The 24,382-nt window shown below is 40.1% G+C and overlaps 1 protein-coding gene across 3 annotated transcripts in view; it reads right to left on the bottom strand.

The window, feature by feature from the left end:
* The window catches only part of LOC116861941 (A-kinase anchor protein 6-like), a 417,382-nt gene that overhangs the window by 243,977 nt on the left and 149,023 nt on the right, over window positions 1–24,382 (bottom strand). For all 3 annotated transcript variants that reach the window (XM_032848876.1, XM_032848878.1, XM_032848877.1), the window contains exon 4: window positions 14,560–16,326. In XM_032848876.1, coding sequence (XP_032704767.1) covers window positions 14,560–16,326 — 1,767 coding nt within the window. The remainder of the gene's footprint in view (window positions 1–14,559; window positions 16,327–24,382) is intronic.

Here is a 24,382-nt window from a genome sequence, read left to right as displayed (position 1 = left end):
CTTCCTTTTTCTTCCTGTAATATATTATAATGACCTTCCCTCTGATTAAAGAGTGCTGTGGGAATTGTTATTTATAAGCACATAATTATAAATGAATAGTATAAATATGTATAAATACAAATTATAAATAAATTAGTACATATTATTTATAAGGTTGTTGTGTGACAACATTATAAACTAGAAGCTTGTTTTTATTTGTCTGAACACACGTTCATAGCATAAATTCCCCTACACAAACTTCCTAAAATGTCAAGAAGTGCATTAACTAAAATTATTGGGCCAATTAGAGAAGAATTATCTCTAATACAATATAAGAATCATCTGTCAAGATGGGAGGCCCAGAGTCTCACAGAGAAGAGAGATGTAAAAATCTAGGGCAACCAGCACAGTTCCCAAGAAGAAGGAGGAAAGGTCTTAATCATTGTGGGTTGGGGTCTGAAGCATCATAATGACCAAGACAGCTGAAGGTGAGAGGAGAAAACAGGGCGGTGATATTTGATCCCCGAAGGCAGAATGTAGGGCTGAGACCAGAGAACCCAGTTAAAAGACTGCTGCGGTACACCATTCAGTCAATGAGGCTGGACAGAGGCAGCAGCAGGGGACCTGGAGGAAATGTGCCAGTTTGCCATCAGAGTGACCTATATGGGGAAAGCCACTAAGGCCTGACCCCTCCCCTCCCATGTCAATAATAGTAACAACAACAGTCACAGGAGCTAACATTTTTTGAATGGGTACTACAGAGCAGGCGCTAATCTCGCCTCTTTATACATTTTAACACATTTAATAGTCACAGCTCTTATGTGGAAGAGAACACTTTTAAACCCTAAGAGGAGGAAACTGGGACAAGGCCAAGCCACTTGGTGGAGACAACCTCATATTCTTAGCTACTCTACTCTGCTGCCATCTAGCACCACAGAAGCCCCCTGACCCATTACTACGGAGGGCTCCAGAACTCTCTTCCTACAAAATGCACCTGCTCCGTTGCCAAACAGTTCTATTACTTTGCTGAATATGCCTCTTTTTTGACACCTTGAGCAAGGCTACTACTACTCTTGGAGTTCTTTGGGCAATTTCCCTCATATAAATGTGTCTCCAAAAAGAGGAATGGGCACAATGTAATTTTTCATGAGTCCTGTATCCTATGAAGAAGGCCCTGGTCAACAGTCTCTTGAATACAAGGGCATGCACCAAACAATATAAAACCAAAGATGTAGTAAGTCTAGGATAAGGAAAAGGGCTTTAATTAGACTTTGTTTTAGAAGGGTACAAATAGTCTTCCCTTTGGTATAGAAAATAAAGAAAACAAAACAAAAATACTTTTGTTAATTCAACTTATCAGCTTCACTTCTATAAGGTAATGGGCTCTATCTAGTAGGAAAAAAAGGGAAGAATACCAGATTGTCAATTGTGACATGCACCTTTCTCTCTCTGTCTGCCCATCTCTCTCTCTCTCTCTCTCTCTCTCTCTCTCACACACACACCTTTCAAGTGAATAGTGCTGAATAAAGTCTGCAGACAAATCAGAAATACCAGAGCACCACCTCTGAGTGGCACCTCTCCAGAGCATTAAAAAAGAAAATACCAACAGCTTCCTTTATTCCTAGATAAATAATGAAGGCAAATGGTAAAGCCACGAGCTTCCCAAAAAGTAGTGCACAGGACTGAATCAAAATGAGAGACAGAAAGCACATGGGCCTGAGCTTATGGGCAGCATCTTTCCTGGATAAAGTTGCTTATTTGCCATGTAAAATTCAGGCCAATCATCTTTATATAGTCATATCCACAGCCTCAGCCACAGTCTGACAACATGAGTGACCTTGACACAGAACCCACACTCTTGGAATGATTTTTTTCCCCCACACTGTCTGAACAGCACAAAAGCAGTGCTGACAGGTAATTTTAAGACATCACAACGGCAAGTCTGCCAAGGGGAATGTTTCCTATCTGCTTCATTTAGCTGACCTCATTTGCTATAATTTGAGGCTAATCCCTATCTAATTCTTACTGGGTTACTTGCTTGTTTATTATCACCATTGTCCCTGGTCTCTTGCCATCTTACAAACTCTAGCCAGGCCCCAAATTCCTGTAGGATGTCTGGTTCTTATCATATCACAGTGCTGGGACTGCAGCATGAACACCGACATACCTTCAGGCTCACTGATGCCATGGCCTCCCCTTCACTTACTGTTAGGATCTTCGGAGGGGGAGTCACCCAGCATCCCGAGGAACAGAAAGCCAGCCATGTGGAAGGGATACCCTCCACTGTGTACTTTACTGAGAAGTGGCTGCTTAGTCCTATCACGTCATAGTCAATCCCATACAATTTCAAAACTAAGAAGTATCTTACAGGTCAACCACCTCACCTTCTTTATGAACATTTACTTTTCAAAACTGAGGCTGGAGAAGTTAAATTTCCAAAGTGACAATGCTACTTAGTGGCAGAATGAAGATTGTTATTCTAGTTCTTCCGACTAAAGCTGATGCTGGTTACCTGGATTCATAGATGAAATCACACAAATGACAAGACTAGTATTTATGTAGCCTTTAGCGTTTACAGTGACCCTTTGTTCTTTTTCACAGAATAATCTATGCAACAGCAAATGATAACTAATTAATTAATATTCCATTTTAAATATTATGAGATTAAACACCAAACTTTTAAAGACTTATCCAAGTTTTCATAATTAAAAAGGTAGGGGGTTGTGAACTGAGCCCAAACTGCCTGCTTGCAAGCACTATACCCTTGAGTAAATGACTAACTTCTTTATGCCTCTCTGTCCTCACTGGTAAAATGGGGATACAACAGAAGAGCGTCTGTTTCAAAGAGGGATTTTTTTTTTCTTGAGAATTAATACGCCATGATGTGTTGAATGAATAAACCTCTTAGTACCTTGCCTAAACATTTGTAAGTGGGCCATAAATATCAAGATTTTGTTTTGTTTTGTTACCTTTCCAAAGCAATCCAGGGGCATGACTTCAGGCTTAAGGATAGAGAAGAATTCACTAATATTCCAGGAACTTTTTTAGTTGAATTTAAAAAAAATGCAACACTTGATTTTCATCATCACAGAAATACTTCCTGCCAAATGTAGTTAGGCACTTTAACTATCTTGACACAACAAGATATTATTTGATCATAACCCTTCCATACTAAGAAAATAACAAAGAACTACTTTCATTTAATGTGTGAAACTATAAACCAAAAAACTGCACCTCTTCCTTATGTATTTCAGAGGCCAAAAACTAGATGCAGTAACTGGATGTAGCCTCACGGTGGCGCTACATCACCGTGCTAAAGCCTCAAAACCCTTTAAGGCTCTGCAGAAACCAAAGCGGTGCAGGACTGAAACATTCCTAATGTATGAACCAGGAAAGGAATTTGTTCTGGATCCCCACAGTTCTTTTCTACCAACCTTGAGCAATGACCTTGGCAGAGTGTCTCAACGAATCCATTGGCAATGTTAACGCACAGGTTTTTCCTGGCATTTTGACAAAATATACACAAAAGATTACTATCCTTAAAAAAAAAAAAAAAGTGGCTTGATCTTTAATGATGTTATATTCATTTAGAATTCTCAATTTGGATTTGGGCAACAGAGTTTGCATATAAAATAACATTTACCTTTGCCCCATTCACCCACTGTGTATCTTAATTTCATATGTACCTTGGAACCACTTGTTAAACTCCTTTACATCTCTCAGCCCCAAACTCAGCTTGAAATCTCAACTCTTTTGATCCCTTTCCTTCACTCCCTTATTTTTAAGAAGCCAAACATTTTCACTAATTTGTCCTTTATAACATCTCCCACCTCTGTCTCTCTATTTCCTCAGCAGCTTCCAAACCCACACAGTTCAGATCCTTTTACATGACCAGGCTATTTGTAATAACCTTCAAAATTAGCCTTCGGGCACTAGCTCCCGACCTTGACTGCACATCCTAATTGTTTGAGGAGCTCTTAAAATTACCCGCCTGTTGCGATCCTGATTTAGTTAGTCTGGGGTGGACCCGGAGGTTGGGATTTTTTTTTTTTTTTTTTTTTTTCAAATCTCTCCAGTAATGATAATAAACATCCACAACAGAGAACCACTTTGCAAGTGGCGTATCAAGGCAAGTGTGCCACAATCAGATGAACCTTCTTAAACCATACCAATTTTCTGGGCCAAAAATTTTAAGGGTTTCTCATTTTCACAAAGACTACAAACCGGTGACTTGAAGGCCGAGTCTATCTTACATATGTGTTTTACTTGGCCTGTTTTAAAATTGTTTAGACCCAACATTTTAAAAATTGGGAGAAGTTACATAAAACCCAGATTTTCTACTTTTTTTAAGACTTGTAAGATCTTGCCACACAGGGTCCACATTATAGCACAACCATCACTTGCCTTTAGACACTGCATTTACCCCCCAGTTGTTCAGTTCCCATACCTCCCCATTTGCCCCTGGCTGAGTGACTCATTTATGTGATCTGTCTAAATTCTTAGAGGCATTTTAGTTCGTAGCATCTGGTCTAGGGGATAAAGTTCAAATAGAACAATACATTCACTCCCGCCCTCGCTCACTCATTCTTCTATTCAGAGATTTTGGGGCAGGTATTTATTTTGGGTTTATACCATGCAAACACTTGGAATTCAAACTACTCTAAGCAGATGTCTGCCTCCCAGTGTTCCTAGTCTAGAGGCTCATTTCCCAAACTCCACTGCAGTTAGTATGCAACTTCCAGGTCAGATCTGTGAGAAGAAAGCTGGCTGCATTCCATGTCCCTTCTCTGGTAAGCTGGAATGCTGACAGAAGGGGTAAGCCACAGAGGAGCAACAACGAAAAGGGTCCTGGGTCCTTAGATGGCTTCTTTCCTGGACTGTCTACCTAACTGTTGTTATAAAAAAAAAAAAATAAAGAAAGAAAGAAAAAAAATTCTTCCATCTTATTATATTCTGGGGTCTCTTTGTTTATAGTATTTAACATATACCCCAAATACCAAGCATCTCTCTTTACTCTTTCCCAGATATATTTTAAATATTCTTGCCCTCAACCTTGGCTTATGCCAAAGCTTCTGTCATTAACCTTCTACCTCCTCATCTCTATCTAAATTTTATCCACTATTCAAGACCCAGCTCAAGTAGCCCCTTTTCTGTGATGCTTGGTCTAGATATACATGTTATCATCTGCCTTCCTCTGGTCTCCCAGAGTATGAGTCTCCACTTGGTATTTACCAAGTATTATCTTATGTAATAAGCACAGAGCCCCGAATTATGTTGTCACAGCTCTGTCAAACTCTAAGTCCAGAATCTAAGACAAATATTTAGATTGTGCATGGTATAAATAAAGAGGACTATACAGAGTTCCTACACCATCCTATTATATTAACCTTTTGTTGACTAATCATCTGTACTATCAATACATGTTCAATTTGTGATCTTTCCGGACTTCTGAATCTCCCAATTTTAATTACAAAGCTGAGTCTTCCCAATTCTTTCAGAATTTGTTTTTTTTTCCTTAATATTTAAACTAAATTCTCATTTTCTTTATTCTTGCATCTAAACAATTCCTCAACTCTCTACCATACATATTTCTAAGACTAAGCAGTGCACTAAAAGAAACACATTCAAGTGTGAATGGTGGTAAAGAGTCAACTCATAGTGCTCTCATATTTGGAATCTGAGAATGTCTAGAACAATATTAGAAGGAGAAAGTAGAAGATACTCTTGGGGAAAGAAAAAGAGAAAACAGAGCCAGAAAGTGAAAACTATCTGGTCCAGAAAAAATTAAAGAAAAAGGAATAAGAGAGAAGATGTAGGGAAGAGAAGGAAATCAGGAACAAGAGGAAGACTAGCAACTGAAGGAAAAAGTTATCATAAAGGAAAGGCACATACAAAATGAAATAGCAGTGAAAAACAGTGGAATCCAATTACCTTAAATGCTTCCTACCTGATAAGATGCTCTTAGGAGATTATTATCAATACCTAAGAAGAAAGTACTACTCTACCAACTCCAGGAACACTGGTACATGGGCAAACTAAAAGAAATATCAAAAGTGAGTGAAAAGTGAATTTATGGTAGACCTTGACTATATAGTAGATGGTAAGTTACTCTGGGGATGATTAAAGAAAGACAAAGCTGTATTTCAAATGAGACCTACTCAAATCTCAAATCAAATAAATAATGCCCAGATAAGCCTTTGTAAAAAGAATGACTCCAAGTGTTTTTTATTTAAAGGACAAATCCCAGAAGGTGACTTGGCTTTAGCTATGAAGCTATGTTCTATCTTACAAGAAAGCCTGGGGTGAGATCCTTAAAGGATAAGAGGTAATCACATTGAGATAAAATAAAAGAGAACTCAAAGACCTAAAACTATAAAACTCCTACAAAAACATAGAGGAAAATCTTCATTACATTGAACTTGGCAATGATTTCTTAGATATAACACCAAAAGCATAGGAAACAAAAGGAAAAATAGACAAACGGGACTACATCATACTTAAAACTTTTGTCCCTCAAAATACCCATTCAAGAGAATGAAAAGGCAACCTACAGAATGGGAGAAAATCTTTTCAAATCATATATATGATAAAGGGTTAATATTCAGAATATACAAGCTCCTATAGCTGAACAACAAAACAAATAGCCCAATTAAAAATGGACAAAGAACTTGAATAGATATTCCTCCAGAGATGATATACAAATGACCAACAAATGAAAAGATGCCTCAACATTACTAATCATCAGAGAAATGTAAATCACAACCACAAAGAGATACTATCTCACACCCATTAGGATGGCTACTATTTAAAAAAAATTGTCAGCATGTGGAGAAATTGGAACTCTTGTACACTATTTGTGTGATTATAAATGGAGCAACTGCTATGGGAAATGGTATGGAGGTTCCTCAAAACATTAAAAGTAGAACTACCACGTGATCCAGCAATCCCATTTCTGGATATATAGCCAAAAGAATTGAGAGCTGAGTTTCAAAAGTTTCAAAGACAACACCCATGTTCATAACAGGGCTATTCACAATAGCCAAAAGGTGGAAGCAAGCCAAATACCCATGCACAGATGAACAGAAAAACAAAATATAATATAGACACACAATGGATTATTATCCAGCCTTAAAAAGGAAGATCCTGTCACATGCTACAACATGGATGAACCTTGAGGACATTACGTTATGTGAAATAAACAAGTCCCAAAAAAGCAAATACTGTATAGTTCTACCTACATGAGGTGCCTGAAGTAGTCAAATTCATAGAAACAGAGAGAAGACTGGTGGCTACTAGGACTGGGTGAGGAGGAAAGGGGAGTTTCTGTTTAGTGCATACAGAGTTTCAGATTAGAAAAGGTCGGGAGATCTGTTTCACAACAATGTGAATATACTTCTTTGAGAGAGAGAGCATGTGTGCGTGAGTAGGTATGGGAGGGGCCAGAGGGAGAAAGAGAGAAAGAATATTAAGCAGGCTCCACACCCAGTGTGGAGACCAATGCAGGGCTCGATCTCACAACCCTGAGATCACAACCTGAGCTGAAATCAAGGATCAGACACTTAACAAACTGAGCCACACAGGCACCCCTAACAATGTGACTATACTTAGCACTAATGAACTGTATACTTAAAAACAGTTAAAATGACAAATTTTGCACTATGTGTTTCTTACCACAATGAAAAAAAGAAAAGGAAAGAAAAAGAACTCAGGACAACATGCTATTTCTTTAATGATTGCCATCATCAGCGTGGTATCATTGGTCCATCAACAGACAGTCAAAATGAGGGTAAAAGCTAGGACAGTTTCCATGTGGACCCATTTTACCTCTTGGAAAAAAAAATCAGTGCCAAGTTAATCCCAGGACCAAATCTCTTCTACATTCACATTACTCGTGATGGTACCAACCAGTTCCCAGCAGCAATGGTGGCCACCTTTGTGCTGCTCCATAGACTTGACTGTGATTTTACATAGCCTAGTTACAAAGACTAAGTACCCAGCTGCACTAAATCTGAAATAACTTATGTGCAAAAACATCCTTAGCTGGCACCAAAGAAGTTTTTAAAATCAGGTTATAGATGCCCCAAAGATAAAATGCTCATTAACAGCTGAGTCACTCAATTATAGTGGAGATGCCATAATCTGGTATTTGAAGACACTGGTTGCTAGAGAGAAAAGGGATCAGCTATGTCACATAGCCATCAGCCTGGTACCAATGAGTCCAATCTAACAGAGCAATGTCTTCCGGGATGAGCTTTGAGAACTTATGTGAGCAGGAAGTCTGCAATGTGAGAAGTAGACATTGCACTATATCCCAAAGGACAGATCTCCTGAGATGCTTCCCTGGGGTGGTACCAGGCTACAGTGCATTCTGTCAGCCCCCCTTAGAATCACACAGCTGTTAATCTGGCATCAATAATCACTCTCCTTGGACAAGTGGCTACTCGCTAGGCAGTTCATTTCTATTCAGGTTGTGAGGAAGAAATCACACTATTCATTTACTAATCTAGTAATGGTTTGTAGGTTTCCTAAATAGATTTGACCTGCATATGTGATTATTGTCTAACTTTCCTGGCACTGGAATATATCTTTAGGAGAAAACCAAGTCAGTTCAGGCATCTCAGTTGGAATCCCAGCTCTTACACTAGCAACAGTGTGACCCTGGCCAAGTCATTAGCAATGGAGCCTCAGATCTGTCATCAGTAAAACAAGACCAATAACAAGACCAATAGCTCTTCCATAGGGATGTCATATGGATTAAATTAAAGAACCTGTATCAGAACCTGGCCCATAATAAATGCTGATGAGAAATCATTTCCCTTCCTTCTTCCTTACTCTAGAGCAGGGGTCAGCAAATTTTTTCTGTAACGGATAGTAAATATTTCAGGCTTTGCAAACCATCGATCTCCATCACAACGACTCAATTCTGTCATTGCAGCCCAAAAGCAGCCACTGATGAAGAGTATAGCTGTGTTCCAAGAAAACGTTATTTTAAAAATTAGGCACTCGGCAAGCTATAGTTTGCCAATCCCTATTACTTATACCACATAAGACCCACCCACTAAGTTAATCTTTCATCATTCTGTTTGATTTCATCTGCTCCAGACAGGCCCTCTCCTCCTTTCTTTTCATTTCTTTTACTCTATTTCTTGAATGTTCCACAACAAATGGATCTAGCTCAATGGTTTGACTAATTTTTTCACTTTTAATTTTAGGCCTTGAGAAGTCTGCACTGGAGGTGAACACTCAGACCTGAGATGTTCAATTACTTCATCCACACAACAGGTTGTGGGAAAATCAACCATATTTGAGCAAAACCCCCTTAACTCCCACCGAGATATTGGGAAAGGAACGCCCCTTAGGAACTCATAGAGTTAACAGAGGAATTTTTATTTGAGGAGGAGAATAGGCTGTGACTTATTTCTCAGGTTTAAAAATATTGCTTAATAAATACGTTTGCATTTGCTTGTATATGTGTAAAGAACTTTTTACAGGACATATAAACTAAAACAACAGAAATCACCTTCAATGTGGTGGAGGCCCAAGATGGGGAAAAAGGGAGAGAAAGAGTTTCCCTCTCCCTCTGCGCACCCCCCACTCATGCATGCTCTCTCTTTCTCTCCGAAATTAATAAATCTATATTTTAAAGATTTTATTTATTTATTTGATGGGAGACAGTGAGAGATTACAAGCAGGGGGAGCAGCATAGGCAGAAGGCGAAGCAGGCTCCCTGCTAAGCAGAGAGCCTGATGTGGGACTTGATCCCAGGACCCTGGGATCATGACCGGAGCTGGAAGCAGAGGCTTAACTGACTGAGCCACCCAGGAGCCCTTGGATATTTTTAAACATATATGTTTTTAAGCCATGTGAATACACTATGTGTTCAAAAAAATTAATTCTCCTACAGAATGAAAAAAATTAAAAATTAAAAAGAAATCTTTTCACATTCATAAAACTAGTCCATTATAACAAAGACTCAAATGTGAGGGGAGAGGAATCATGGGAACCTAAAAAGTGTCTCAGACACTTGTCATTCAGGTGTTATCTTAGGGATTCTATCACAGCCCCATAAAGTCCCGAATGTGATAGTGGGCTTTTACATGCCTTCTACCCTGAATTCTGAGAAAAGACAGGAGAACTTGGTACGTGAAGGGAGGAGAAAACACACCACTCTACATTTGGTAGGGGTGGAATCAGAAGCAGGATGTATTCTTCAGTATTTTATAACTTTTTCATATTAGGCCAACATTCTTCCCGTGGAGTTCCACACCCCTTCCCTTCTTGTCTCAGCGTGTGCCATATGTATACATTTTGCCCAGCCACCTCTGTCTCTTTTTCTATTGAGTTTTTTCTTTCTGCCTTCAAATAAGTTTTAATGTTTTTCTAAGTGACACTTTTATTGGATTTTACTTTCAACTCTCACCCTTTGCCTCATACTGCTTTCTCAACCCAATTCCTTGAGCTATGTATGATTCTCTCACTTCTTAATAATCTATAATCCAGCTTCTACCTCCACTCTTTCATTGAGTCCATTTTTCTCTAAGGCCCTCATTGACTATCTCAACCAAATCTAAGGTTGCTTCTTTTTCTTTGTTCTTATTCTTCTCCATTTCCTTTTTTGCAGAGAACAAAGCTAACATCCATCTTAGACCCCTTCTCCCCCATTTACTTAACACCCGAGAATCTTCTCTGTCAAGTGGACCTCTTCCTTACTCCTTCCTCATAACAGCTTGAATCTCAGTTCCCACCTGTCTTGTCTTCTCCATCTGTCCTCACTCTCTCAGAGAATTCATCTGCTCTCAAGACTATCTAGTAGGAAGGGTAAAGCACATGGAGCACATGACTTATTAACTGGTCACCCTAGGAAAAGTGATTTCATCTCTCTGCATTCAGTTTCATCCACTTTAAAACAGGGATTCATTCCCTCATTCTATTAACAATATTTACTGAGCACTTAGTATGTGCCAGGCACTGTTAGAGGTACATTAGAGTCATTAGCAAACTAAACCGATGAATATTCCTTCCCTCACAGAGCTCCCATACCAGCAGGGGGAAACAGTAAACATACTAGAACAATAAACATACCAAACAGAATTATACAAAATGACAGAATACATTGAGAGCTGTAGAAAAAATTAAAAGGGTTCAGGCAATACCCTTTATTTTTTTTAAAGATATATTTATTTTAGAGAGATGAAGGGAGGCGGAGGGGAAAGAGAGAGAACGCTGATCTTATAACCCTGAGATCATGACCTGAGAAGAAACCAAAGGGCAGACACCCAAAGGACTGAGCTACACACGTACCTCATAGGTTACACCTTTAAAAAGGTGGTCAGAGTAGGCTTCCCTAAGAAGTTAATATTCCAGCAAGCTCAGAAGAGGTTAAAAAATTAGAAATGAGAGCATCTGTAAGAGTGTAGGCAGAGGGAATTGACAAAGATCCTAAAGGCATGGGCCTGCCTGGCTTATTCTAGGAACAGCAGAGGCCAGTGGGAAGGCGGGGAAGTGAGCATGAGGAAGAGCTGGTAGAAATCAGGTCAGAGAGGAAGTCAAGGGAACAGTCTATGTAGGGCCTCTGAATGCAACAGGGGCTGTTGTAGGGTTTTGAGCAGAGGGGTGATATGATCTGATCTATGTTTCAAAACGATCATTCTGGCTGCTGTGCTAGAAAGACTATAATAGGAATAGGATGGGAGCAGAGAGACCAGTTAGGAGGCTAGCACCAGAATGGGAACACTGGAAGGGGGAGAGAAGTAGTCCATTTTGGATAATAAAGCCTACCTTGTAGGGCTGTTTGAGAATCCTATGAGAAAATTACTGCAGGTAAAGTGCCTAGTAGATGCCTGATGCAAAGAAGATGTTAAGTAACACCTTCTCTTATTATGTTATACTTGCAGGTAGAATAGGTTCTCTGGGTCACTATAGGTAGATCAAAGCTAGAGTGTGATATCCAAGGTGAACTGACCTGGGGGTAGGCAGCTGCCCCACTGAAGTGATAAAGGAAGGCTGGACTGACCAAGGGGCTTAATCTTCATTTAGCCTTTACTTCATATCCCAACTCCAGGATGGTATTTCCAATTGCCTATGAGACACTTCCTCTTAACAGTTTTATCATATAATCAATATCAATGTACCGATTTTTTAAAGTTAACTGCCTCACCTCTACCTCAAGCCAGCTACCCATCCAAAGACTTTCTTCTATAAAAAGATACACTAGTCCTCAGAGGCTGGACACTTGGCTTCATCCTTGCAGAATAATGGAAACAAAACATGCTACCACTGGAAGCTGGTATTGTGGCCATGATCTGCTTTAAAGATCTCTATTTACAAAAGAAGAAACAAGGCCCAGAATGAAACATGACTAGCCATGGGTCTCTCCAGGCTTTAAGGATGGAGCAAGGATTAGACCCAGTTTTCTGGATCCTGCTTCCTTCAGCAGCCTTCCCCACCCATGCCTGTCGCACATCAGAGCAGTGCCCTAGACTGGCTGCCACAGGCCAGTTACCTCTACCTTGGTCACCATCACAACTGCCATGACCTCCCTCCTGTTACTGTCAACTAACTCTTCCAGAAAGGCTACTGAAGGCTGTGACCTACACTGCTTTCGGTGTGCTGGCTTGGCTCTGAGTTCAAACCCTTACTCTGTAATTACTAGCTGGGGGGCCTAAAGCAAGTTTTCTAACCTTGTTCTGCCTTCACCTCTTCATCTGAAAAAGTCCTACCTCCCCCCAGGACTTAAATAGAATAAGGCATGTGAAGCCCTTATCATGGAGCCAAGCACAAAATTAGAGCCCAAGAAGCATTAGTTATCGTGGATTTTATTCCTTCCCTCAGTCAATGGCAGAGAAGCTGCCAAGGGTGCTGAGAGAACACATTCTAACTGCCTCATACTGGCCTTTGGGCTTTGGAGCAACCAGGTCTCTTCCATGTACGGGAACTTTTGCTGCTCTCCGTTCACAGACCTTCCAGTCAGGACAGCTCTCTGAGTCCCCACCCCCCATAAACATGCCCATTCCCAGATCCACCTGTGTTCTGGTTTATGCTCTTCCTGCCTGAAATAGCCACTGACCTTCTCTCTGTCTTAATCCTGGCATTCCCTTCAAAACTCCACTGAAGGCTTGGCCCTTCACAAGAATTTCCCAGGCAAATCCTGGCTCCACTGACATTTTTTTTTTCCCAATACCATAGTATTTACATGTAGTATATATTGATCACTTCCTTACTGAGACATGGGAGGATTTAGTTAATGGCTTGGGCTCTAGGGCGGGCTGCCTGGTCTCTCTCAGGCTCAGTCTCCTTATCTATACAATGGGGTTAATATTAGGGTTGTTGTGAGAATTGGATAAATTCTTAGTAAAAATAATCATTAATATATGTTACTATTACATATCACCATTAACTTTTCCTTAGTTTTAAACACCTTCAGCCTGTCCATGTGTACTATACTTAACCTAGTGTCTTAAAATCACAGCTTAAATTATGGAGCTCACTCCGGAGCTGAGAAAATTCTCAGATGAGAATTTTCACATCTGTCCTCAAAGACTTCATCTAATAATCCATTCTAAAACTAGAGATTTGGGGTGCCTGGGTGGCTCCATCATTTAAGAGAACGGACTCTTGATCTAGGCCCAGGTCATGATTGAGACCCTCACTGGGCTCAGGGCTGAACGTGGAGCCTGCTTAAGATTCTCTCTCTCCCTCTCCCTCTCTTCCCCTCCCATCTGTCCCCCATCCCATTTCCCCACTCTCATTCTTTCAAAAAAATAAATAAATAAGAGAAAAGTACAGATTTACCCCAAATATCAACTCCCCATCTCAGAGCCCATGGGCAGTACACAGTATAGGCAGCATGGGTTATTAGCCTCAAAAAGGAGAAAGACTGAAAGAAAATAAAGATCCCCCCAAATTAGAAACATCTGATCCATTTCTACAGAGAGTTAACATTGGGACTGGTAAGCTATTCTGGGGTTAGAACAAACAAATAAAAAATCAGTGAGGAGGGACGCCTGGGTGGCTCAGTTGGTTAAGCGGCTGCCTTCGGCTCAGGTCATGATCCCAGCGTCCTGGGATCGAGTCCCACATCGGGCTCCTGGCTTGGCGGGGAGCCTGCTTCTCCCTCTGCCTCTGCCTGCCTCTCTGTCTGCCTGTGCTTGCTCACTCTCTCTCCCTCTGTCTCTGGCAAATAAATAAATAAAATCTTTAAAAAAAAAAAAAATCAGTGAGGATAACTGCAACATTCCATTCACGTATTCCTGAGGTACTGGTGTGTGCACGGCTACTGTTCTACACTATTTTGCATTCCACTCAAAGGGACCCATCATTTGTCAGGAGCCAGGTGAGGTGTGAGCAACATCAACAGAGATTCCCGCACCAAACAGGGACACATCAAGCTAATGCCCAGACAAGACACATACTCTGCCACCATGCAGTGATCATTGTGCTTTATCTTTTCTTCTTTGAGGAATGAGGCTTATCAAACATGGCAATGCTTTTTATAGTGAGGGTGGAGAGGGACTGACCTTTCCCCAGCATCACTTCCAAAGATCAGGTAAGAAATCTTGCAAGTTAAGAAGACCACCTTACCTCTATTTTTTCCCATATGGCTTCATAGTTGTCTTGGTGTTGAATATCTTGCATCAGTTTCTGAATTAAAGCAGACTTTGTGGCAGAATGGCTCTCATTTTTCTCAGAGGATGCAGCTCTCTCTGACTTCTCATCGATGCATTTTTTCATACCAGAGAGAGGCATGCACAACTCCTCGTCAGAAAGAATGTCACTCAAGGGCCCAGACTCCATGCTTTCCCCCAGGGAAGAGGCTATGTCACTGGACGAGCTTGGAGACACTCTGCCTAGCCTCGTGTGCTTCTTCTTGACATGGTACGTTGGATAGATCTCAGAATCCGAGTTCATTTCAGACAGTTCCCAGTCGTCAATATTTTGGATGGTTTCTCCTCTGGGTTTCTGAGGCAGAAGTTTCGTGAGGTTCTCCAACTTCAACGCTAGGACTTCAGTCTGCTTCAGGTGAGAGGGCAGTGCTAGGTACTCATCAGAACCATACCAGGCCTCCACCACCTGGCCATTCCTGGTGACGTGACTTGGGGAGGAGGAGTAACTTTTTTTGCTTTTGTTTTTTGAAAGAAGGGATACTGGAGACGCGACGTTGTCTGAGCCAACAGAGGATTCACTACTTTGAGTAAAAGGCAGAGGACTGGTTGTTTCTGACTGCACTGGCAGTTTGGCATTCCAACTCCTCTGGCGGCATGGCTCGAGGGAGGATGTCGAAACGGAATCTGTTTCTGGCCCCTCTACAGCCTTGGGGGTACCTGAAGGAATTCCATTCGGCACGGCTGAGCTCTTTGTGCTCTCAGCTTGGTTGCCTGAGCCCGCCCCCTGCTTCGGAGTTCGGCATGGGGGCACCTCTACTGGGGCCTTGTGTGGCTTTTTAAGTCGAAGTTTCTCTTTGTGGCAGTCACTAAGCCTTCCCAGGCTGGAGGATATTTCCTTGATGTGACTTTTGACGGTGTTTTCAAGATTCCCCTCCCCCACCTTGTGCAAACACTCATAGGACTGGCTGGCAGCAGAAGGGCTGCTGGGGTAGGAAGACTGTAACACCAGACAAAGCTTGGATCTGTCAGGAGGGTCCACCAGAGAGGGGGTGCTTCTGCTCATCTCGGGCTTGAGATCAGCCAGCTGCTTCTTTCCATCAGTGCCTTTCAGATTATTCTTAAAATTTTCCTCTTTAAGGAAAAGCCCTCTTTTTGGCAATGTGGGCTGCGTGGGAGAGTCCTCATTGTAATTAAAGCAATCTCGGATGGATCGCTTGGGAGTTGCATTTTCACAAGGCTGAGGCTGTTGGTTCCTTGTCTCAGGCTGGGAGGAGGAAATGGCTTCTGGCATCACGGCCTCAGGAGGGGGCTGATCGGCATTTGTCAGAGCTTCCCCGGAAGATGACGTTCCGGGCACTAAGCCTGGTGGCTCCTCGACTGTCAAAGCACTGTCCTCCTCATGTCCGCCTTTGTCATCTGCTGAAAGAGACACTTGAGATGCCTCCTCGCCAACCGCTTTGCCACAGCTGTACGGGTTGGGGTCAGTGGCCACGGAGAGTAACCCAACGCTTCGGATGAGCTCGGGGAACTCCTTTTCCATCTCACTGTAGCTCCAAGAGTCAAAGGGTTTGGTTTTGACCTGGCTAGAGGTCATGTCCCCTAGGCCACCGAGCAAATCCTCACTTGGACTGTAGTCAGACAGTTCGAAAGCAGTAATACCACAATCCAGAGATAAGTAATTTTGAGAGCATTTGATAGTTAACTGTCCTGAGTCATCCACTTCTGTTAGAGAATCAAGCCGGCCCTGAAACAGACAAGGGCAACAGTTTCAGTAAATGCAACATCAATTATACTCAACTGCTGGTCAGATGAAATCTCAGCAGAGGCCACTGTAAAGGTCAAAAATGAAGCAGTCTCCATTGTTTCTGGTTTAACATACAGAAAAGCATACTGATCAATTATATTGCTTTACATAGTGTCTTGTTCTTAAATATTTTGGGACTTTTCTTTAATCTGGAGAATAGAGGCTTGACAGAAACGGTCAAGGTTAAGCGCAAAATATCCACTCTTGACTTAACTTTCCATTTTAAAATAGCTTGTAGTTCATTTAATAAGCATTTCTTATGTGATGCCTTAAGTAATAAAATTCTGGGAACAAAGTAATATTAGAGTAAAATCTCTACGAACTGCTTTGCATATTGCTATCACTCCAGCAGTTACCACAGTGGCTAGCTTACAGAAAATCCTCGATAAATACATTTAAATGGTATAATTAATTACACTAAGTCCGTCATGTTAACTTTTTATTCACAAATCACAGGAAGGTGAACTATTGAATTTGCATACACCACAGAAACATTTCAGGACCAGTTCCCATTTGTACCCACCCTTTTGAAGATAAACACAGGTAATCCTGGAGAAAAGTACTGAATACCAAAACTTACCATTTTAGTCCCTGTCCCCTCTCTCTGCACACATTTTTCTCCCCAACTCCCATTTGTGTGTGTTATATACTAACTGCCTCCCTCCCTTGTTATTTATAATTCAAGATAGGCCAGTTTGATTTGAAACCACCCTGTGCTAAAGAATAGCTTTACAAGTAAGTATTTTTAATTTTTAATCTTTAATTATATAATGAAGGCTTCTGTCTCATCACTAATGCAGTTTCTTTTTTTTTAAAGATTCACTTATTTGAGAGGAGGGGGCAGAGGGAGAGAGAGGCCCTCAAGTCAACTCCTCACTGTGCAGGGAGCCCGATGTGGGGCTCGATCCCAGGACTCTGAGATCATGACCTGAGCCGAAATCAAGAGTTGGCTGCTTAACTGACTGAGCCTTCCAGGCACCCCTCATCACTAATGTGGTTTCTAATATCACACAACAGATGAGGAGATTTTTTACTGATGATTTGCTTAAGAAAGAAGGGCCTGGGAATCCTTTTATGCTTACCAGCTAAGAACTGCTTGATCTGATCTAGCCTCTTAGGAGATGAAGAAAGGAAACCGAGAAGTGAAGTGTTATTATATCCCAGACCTCTCTTCTCCTCAAGGAGGAAGCAGATGAGCAAAGTGAAGCCAGAAGTCATGTGGCTGCTGAACCCTGTGTCTTTTCAGCCAGGTTATACCAAGGTCTGGTCACTCTGGGACTTCACACTGGGTTGTTGTTCATTTGTGCATTTTGCTTTTGGAACTATTCTCTCCCATCACACCTTTACCTTGCCTTTATCTCCTACTCCCCTCACTGGCATGCCACAATATCCAGATAAATAATAATAATAAGCCTCATTTAACTTTTCTAAACCTCAGTTTCCTCATGTATAAATGGGGATGGCTGATTATGACTACTGCTTTTTCATTTAATCCTCACAATAACTTTCTTCTGGGATCTGTACAATTTTCCTGTTTTATATAAGAGGAGCCTAAGCTAAAAGAAGGTACATAACTAGCATATGGCCTCACATCTAAGGGCCAAACTGGGCCTTAAAATGAGACTTTATGACCCATAGCCCACACTCTAACATCTGTATTTTAATTTTCTCTGATTTAATTGGATACTATTTTAAACAGATATACCCCCTCCTCCAGTTTGTTCTCTACATTGCCACATTGTAATGAGTAACTTTGGGACACAGTCGGTTAAGCATCCAACCCTTAGTTTTGGCTCAGGTCATGATCTCAGGGTGATGAGATTGAGCCCTGTGTCAGGTTCTATGCTCACGGGGAGTCTGCTTGGAATTCTCTCTCTCCTTCTCCCTTTGCCCCTTTACAGATTGCAAACATGATGCTTTAAGTCTTTTATTAGCTTCCTACTGCTGGGTTAAAAACCCAAACCCTTCCAAGAACAGACATGAAGAGGCCTGTCTCAAGCCATACTCCCCTCCCTGGCTGCACCCAACCACAGTGTTCTCCTTTCAGTTTTTGACTATAACGAATTCCTTCTGCCTCAGGGCTTTTGCACATGCTATTTTCCCTCTGTCAAGAAAGCTTACAACATCCCTTAACTTACAACATCCCTTAACTGGTTTAACTCTTATGCGCCCTCAGACTCAGATCAAGCTTCACTTCTTCAAGACTCTAAACTCCCACCTAAGTCAGAATTTTTCCTCTTGTAAGCTCTCATAAAATTATGATGTTTTCCCTTTAAGCATTTAACCTCAATCTGTAAATAAATACTATTGTGATTATTTGATTGATTTGTTGCTCCCATTGGTTTGTAAGCACCACAGGAGTATAAATCACAAAGAAAATTGCTGACTCACTGAACACTTGCAACATTTAGCATGGGGATGTGCATAGAGTAAGCAATCACAGATGTATCTGTTGAATAAATGAATGAATGCATGAATGAGGACATTTTGGAATGTAACTCTATGACTTCGTGTAATTTCTTGCCCTGATTATGTAGTTTTAGTTGACTCTAGTGATTAAAAGCCCAAGTTTGAGAGTCAAATTCTGGCTCTACCAGTAATTAGCCAAGTGACCATGAGCCAGCAGGCTGATGTCACTCAACCTCATTTCCTTCATTTGCAAAAAGCAAATGATAAGCCCTGTCAAGAGCTGTTGTGGGTCTTAAACGAGATAATATATGTAAGACATAAGTCTGGTACGTGAATACGTACTCATGGAATGTTCACTCTTATCACTTATTATATTATTACTTTTACTAATCAAGTTTATTGAGGGGGCAAGTTTCGTCAAAATGAGAGGTATCCCTATGCTTAATTACACTGCACAAAAATGGGAAACCTGTATTAACTGCCAATCTCAGTAAAAATTACCTAAATGGAATTGTGTGGCTTTTACGCTTCAAACCTGGGGCAAAACACTTTAAAGAACAAAGTCAGAAGCCAAAACCACTAAGGAATGAGCCAGCCAAACAAAAGTCACACTTTATGCAATTTTTAAGAGAATAATATGGAAACCCTTATTGAAAAGCAGGTTGTATTTATTTATATTTTTTAATTCGGTTGTCCAGTACTCAGAACTTATTCCCTCACACAGTTAGTATTATAAATGATGGCTTAATTCCCAAGCTATCCCATAAGTTGGTATTAAAAGTTGGTATCTAACTAGGGCATTAAGGAGGCACGTGCTGTGATGAGCACTGGCTGTCATACATAACTAATGAACCGTTGAACACTACATCAAAAACTAATGATGTGCTATATGTTAGCTAACTGCACATAATAAAAAAAAATAAATAAATAAATTACTAACTAGTTGAAATTTGTATTATTTTCTATCATTTTTTATCATAAAAGTACAGCACTGCAGCTACTTAAGTAAGGTGAAAGAGGTTTTAAGTCAAACTGTTTCTATGATGAGTAGAGAAAAAGAAATTTGAGAGTTCAGGTAAAAATTAGGCCTCTACAACTGTCAGTCACCTGCTTCTATAGCCCTGGGAAAGAATTTGGTGTCCACTGTGGTGGTCACCAGACCCCTAAGATCAGGAATACTGTTATACTTGAAAATAACTGGGACTCAATAAAAGATACTAGATGAACATATGGTATGAGACTACATTTCAGATAACAGGGTATGTCTAGGTTTTCCTAAATCTTCCCCTGAAGATCCCTTCCCTGGTTAGTCCTTTGGTTGGAAAAGAAAATAACATACTCAAAAATACTGGTGCCCCAAAGGGAACCCTCTCCCATCCTGTTCCCAACAAGGCCAACTATTTCCATGCATGGCTGACTGTCACTCGTGGGGTAACTATTTTTAATAAGACTGCATTTTTAATGTGGAAAAAAATCCCTCCCTGAAAAACAAACAAAGAACAGCACACAGCGTATCCATTTCATATCCTAAGGACCAAATGATAAGCATCCACCCAGTAATTATTTTTTTTTTAAGATTTTATTTATTTATTTGACAGAGAGAGATCACACGTAGACAGAGAGGCAGATAGAGAGAGAAAGAGGGAAGCAGGATCCCCACCAAGCAGAGAGCCTGATGCAGGACTCGATCCCAGGACCCCGAGATCATGACCTGAGCCAAAGGCAGCGGCTTAACCCACTGAGCCACCCAGGCGCCCCTCACCCAGGCATTATTTTTAACACAGGTTGTTATTAACAGAGTTCTTCAAAAGTACTTTTTCTAGATTTCAGTGTGCAGAAGCAATTTTTAAAAAAGAAGTTTCTCTGAAGTATCCCAGAGCAGATGAATAATGAGTTTCATTTCTTAAAATATTGCTTAGTAATACTAATATTTTTAGCCCCGTGGCTTTGCTCTGGACCACTGTCCCAGTCAGTTTTCTAAGGCATGTAAGTAATAGTTTCAGGTGGGCAGAGAGGTGGGGAAGAGTGCATGTTGTTTTTATAGTCCTTTTTTATTTCAGAAATATCACATTTAATTGTGTAGTGCTATTAGCTGTGTCACGGCTGCCTAACAATGTCTCAACACAAATATACCTCAATTTAATATGCTATGAAGCAGTTTCTCAGATGAAGCATGTTTTATGGAGATGGCAATTAATTCACTTTATTGCAGGCTTCAATCTTCTCTGAGACATCAAGGAAACTCTCCCCCACGCCCCCAATTTGAAACAAAATTTTTGCTTTGTTCCTCACCGATAATTAACTTAACTGAAGCTCTAGTTCCAAATGTCTTCTTTAGATCTTCCTTTTTTTTAACACTACATTTTGCTACCAAAAAATATGAGATAATATTCATAATTTAGAGGCTTGAAGATCTCCCTATTAAAATGCCCCCAAAGTTCTATCAGTGTCCACTGTTACTTCAAGATCAGTTTTGTACACTGGCTTAGTATTCTTACTGAGAAGAGAGTTGGAAATAGAATTTTACTGTTTTAGTCATGCATACAGTAAAAAATTTTGTATGCCCCTCATCCCTTCCTCCCCTAATCTCATTACATGGTGTTTGTTGCTCTTCAACTACTAACATATACTTTCACAGACCTCTTAACCAGAATGCCACAAGCCCCTGAGTCTTTAGACCACATGAACTAGATTCTTGATCAGATTCCTTTTAGGCCTACCCTGCTGGGATTCTATGGTTCTGAATATGTTCTGGAGAGCAGCAATAGACTGAGAGAAGCAAATAATGAGAGGGAAATGGAAAGCAAAGCAAAGTTTACCTTCTGATAGGCAAGGGGGAAATACACAAAAATATTTTAATGTTTTATTTATACTATAGTAATTATTTTTAAGAATCTCCATTTTCTACAGGCTAAAACTATAAGCCAAATGATTAATTTCCAAGATAAATTCTAGTCCACCAACCTAAAATTTTATCTCCCTCTTCTGTCCCTAAAGCAGTGATTATCTGCATTATTTAATTCAATTCAACTTATTAGATTTTTATTTACAGCGATATAAATAAGGTGCTATGGGAGATAGAGATGATTTTAATCTGGTACCAACACTCATCCAGTTCTAATCTAGCATGTACTCTGTCATGATATAAATGGACCTATGACAAAGGCTCATAGATGAATACACAAAGTACTTCGGGTACGTGCTCTGAAAAGACAAATGCATTCCCACAGAGAGGATAAGGATCATGGGGGTAAAGTGCTTACTTACCACACCATCTGGTATGTGGTCAGCCTTAATCATTGTTTGCTCTTGTGTTCCTATTATTAACAGTTATCACTACCTGTGTCATTTTACCTCTCTAAACCTCAGTCCTATTACCTGTAAGATGGACATAATAATATCATCTGTTAAATAAAAACAACAGCACCTTCCCTTCCTATCTCCTAGAACTGTTTTGAGGATCTAAAAAAAATATGAAGGTGATTCCTAAGATGGATTAATCACCTTGAATGCCTAGTGCCTTATATATAGTAGGAAATTGATAAATATTTAGGGGAAATAGAAAGGAAAGCAGGAAGGAAGGGAAGGGCAGAGGAAAGAAGGAGGAAAGAATTACTATTATCACAACAAAGCTCGATTAAGAGATGGTTTTGTTTGTTCTATTTAATTATTCATGGATTTATGTCCTTAGGTAGTCACAACCTCTCTCAGATTCAGTCTTTCCATCCATAAAATAGAACTATTTTTAATATCTCTTACCCTCCTTACTAATTGAAACAATAAATATAAAGTATTTATCAAGTATCTGAAATATAAAAAATTTCAGTACAACACATTTTTCACACAATGTTGAGCTTTGCCCATTTTTTTGTTTAGTTGGTTGGTTTTGTTTTAGCAAAACATTTGCTAATTTGCTTAAAAAATAAGTTCTATGTCATATTTAAATAAAAGAAACTTATGCATTTTGTTTTTGCAAAGACAGAAAGAGAGAGAACTTGCCACTTTCTCAACTTTCCTTATTCTTTAATGTGGTTCAGAAACTCAACTAACTTACAAAAAGGGAAAATGAATTCACTCTCACTGGAAGGACATCTACTATTTCAGTTTATCAGCCTGTTTTATGCCATTTCATCTTCATTCTATAAATCTATTGTACCTTAATTTGTTCTGATAAAGTTTAGAACTTTATCATAATTCCCTTCCTGTTTTCCACAATCCCAGTGTGCTTGCTGGCAGAAACAAACAAAACCAAGCAGTTTTTGAAATGGTCTCATGGAGTCACACTAGAGGCACAAACAAATAGGATCCAATTTCTATAGTTTTAGGAAGGTTGGTAATAGAAACAGTGCTCTAATTCATAGAAAAATATCCACAATGTAGATGGCTAAGAACCTACTGTTCTTTTACCCCAAACACAACATGTTCTTGCATATTTAGGACAGAACTAAAGAATTTCAAATATGAAAATGCACAAAATTGTTTCCAATCAAATCTGTAAATAACGGTTGAGCTCACACTGTGAGACCCATCATGGACACTAATATAAACTCAAAACATAAAGCAGTGGCCAGTGACAATTAGTTAGCCTCAGTGGCTTTTCACTGTTACCTGGGCTGCTCTCTTGAATGACCCAAGTTCAAATCAGTACATGATGAACGTATTTCACAAAACAACAACGATGATAACAATAAGCCCTAACATACTGTTATAGCTCCTGCTCTACAACAAAGACTTAGTGATCAGTAAATGTTTATTTACTGAATAAATATAAAAAAAATAACTGGTTTAATCCAATGATTTCTTATGCCCCCCTCTAGGAATAGAAAGTGGGCAGATCTGATGACTGATCAAAGCTGGATGTTGGACACAGCCAGCAGGACACATAAGGAGGAACAATAACAACAAAAAAATTTGTATAGATTAGGGATGGCAGGTAGATATCTAAAGAAGGAGCACTTCAGAATGTAGATCAATCTTTCCCAATTCTCATCTCTAGCTCATTGGTGTACACCTCATGAATACCACATTTAGGGCAGAGTTAGACAGTCTGGGATTCTCTGTAGTCTCCCAGGACCACAAGAAGCCCAGTCAAGACCTCTCTAAGGATCCCATCTGGGAGGGATGGCATCTGGGCACTAACACACACACCCATGTATTCATTCGGTGATTTAAAAAAAAGGACTCTACAAAGTTTATATCACCTCCCTCACTGCCACAATAACAGGAAAAGCTGAATGAAAACAAAGAACATAAAGCTAGAAGTTGAGCCCAGTAGATTTTGATTCTCATAAACTTCCAGGGCCTGTGGGGAATTTGTTACAGCAAGAGCATCATTATTATGAAAACAATAATCAACAAGTATAAATCATTTATGAGAATAGGCATAGATTTGTTTTGTGTTGCTGAAAATGTTGGAGCCACTGAAACATTAATTAATACTGAATTATGCAGCACTCATTATAAGGTCTTCTAATCTTACTTATTTATGTGTCTTATAAACTTCTACAATATATATTTTCCACAAAACCAAGGGTAGGGCACTAATGTGGATATCAAGAGCCAAGGGACTACACACACACACACACAC

Source organism: Lontra canadensis, unplaced genomic scaffold (genome assembly GCF_010015895.1).
Source record: "Lontra canadensis isolate GAN:19392208 unplaced genomic scaffold, GSC_riverotter_1.0 scaffold212, whole genome shotgun sequence".
Classification (NCBI taxonomy): Eukaryota; Metazoa; Chordata; class Mammalia; order Carnivora; family Mustelidae; genus Lontra; species Lontra canadensis.
This window is presented reverse-complemented; position numbering and strand designations above follow the sequence as displayed.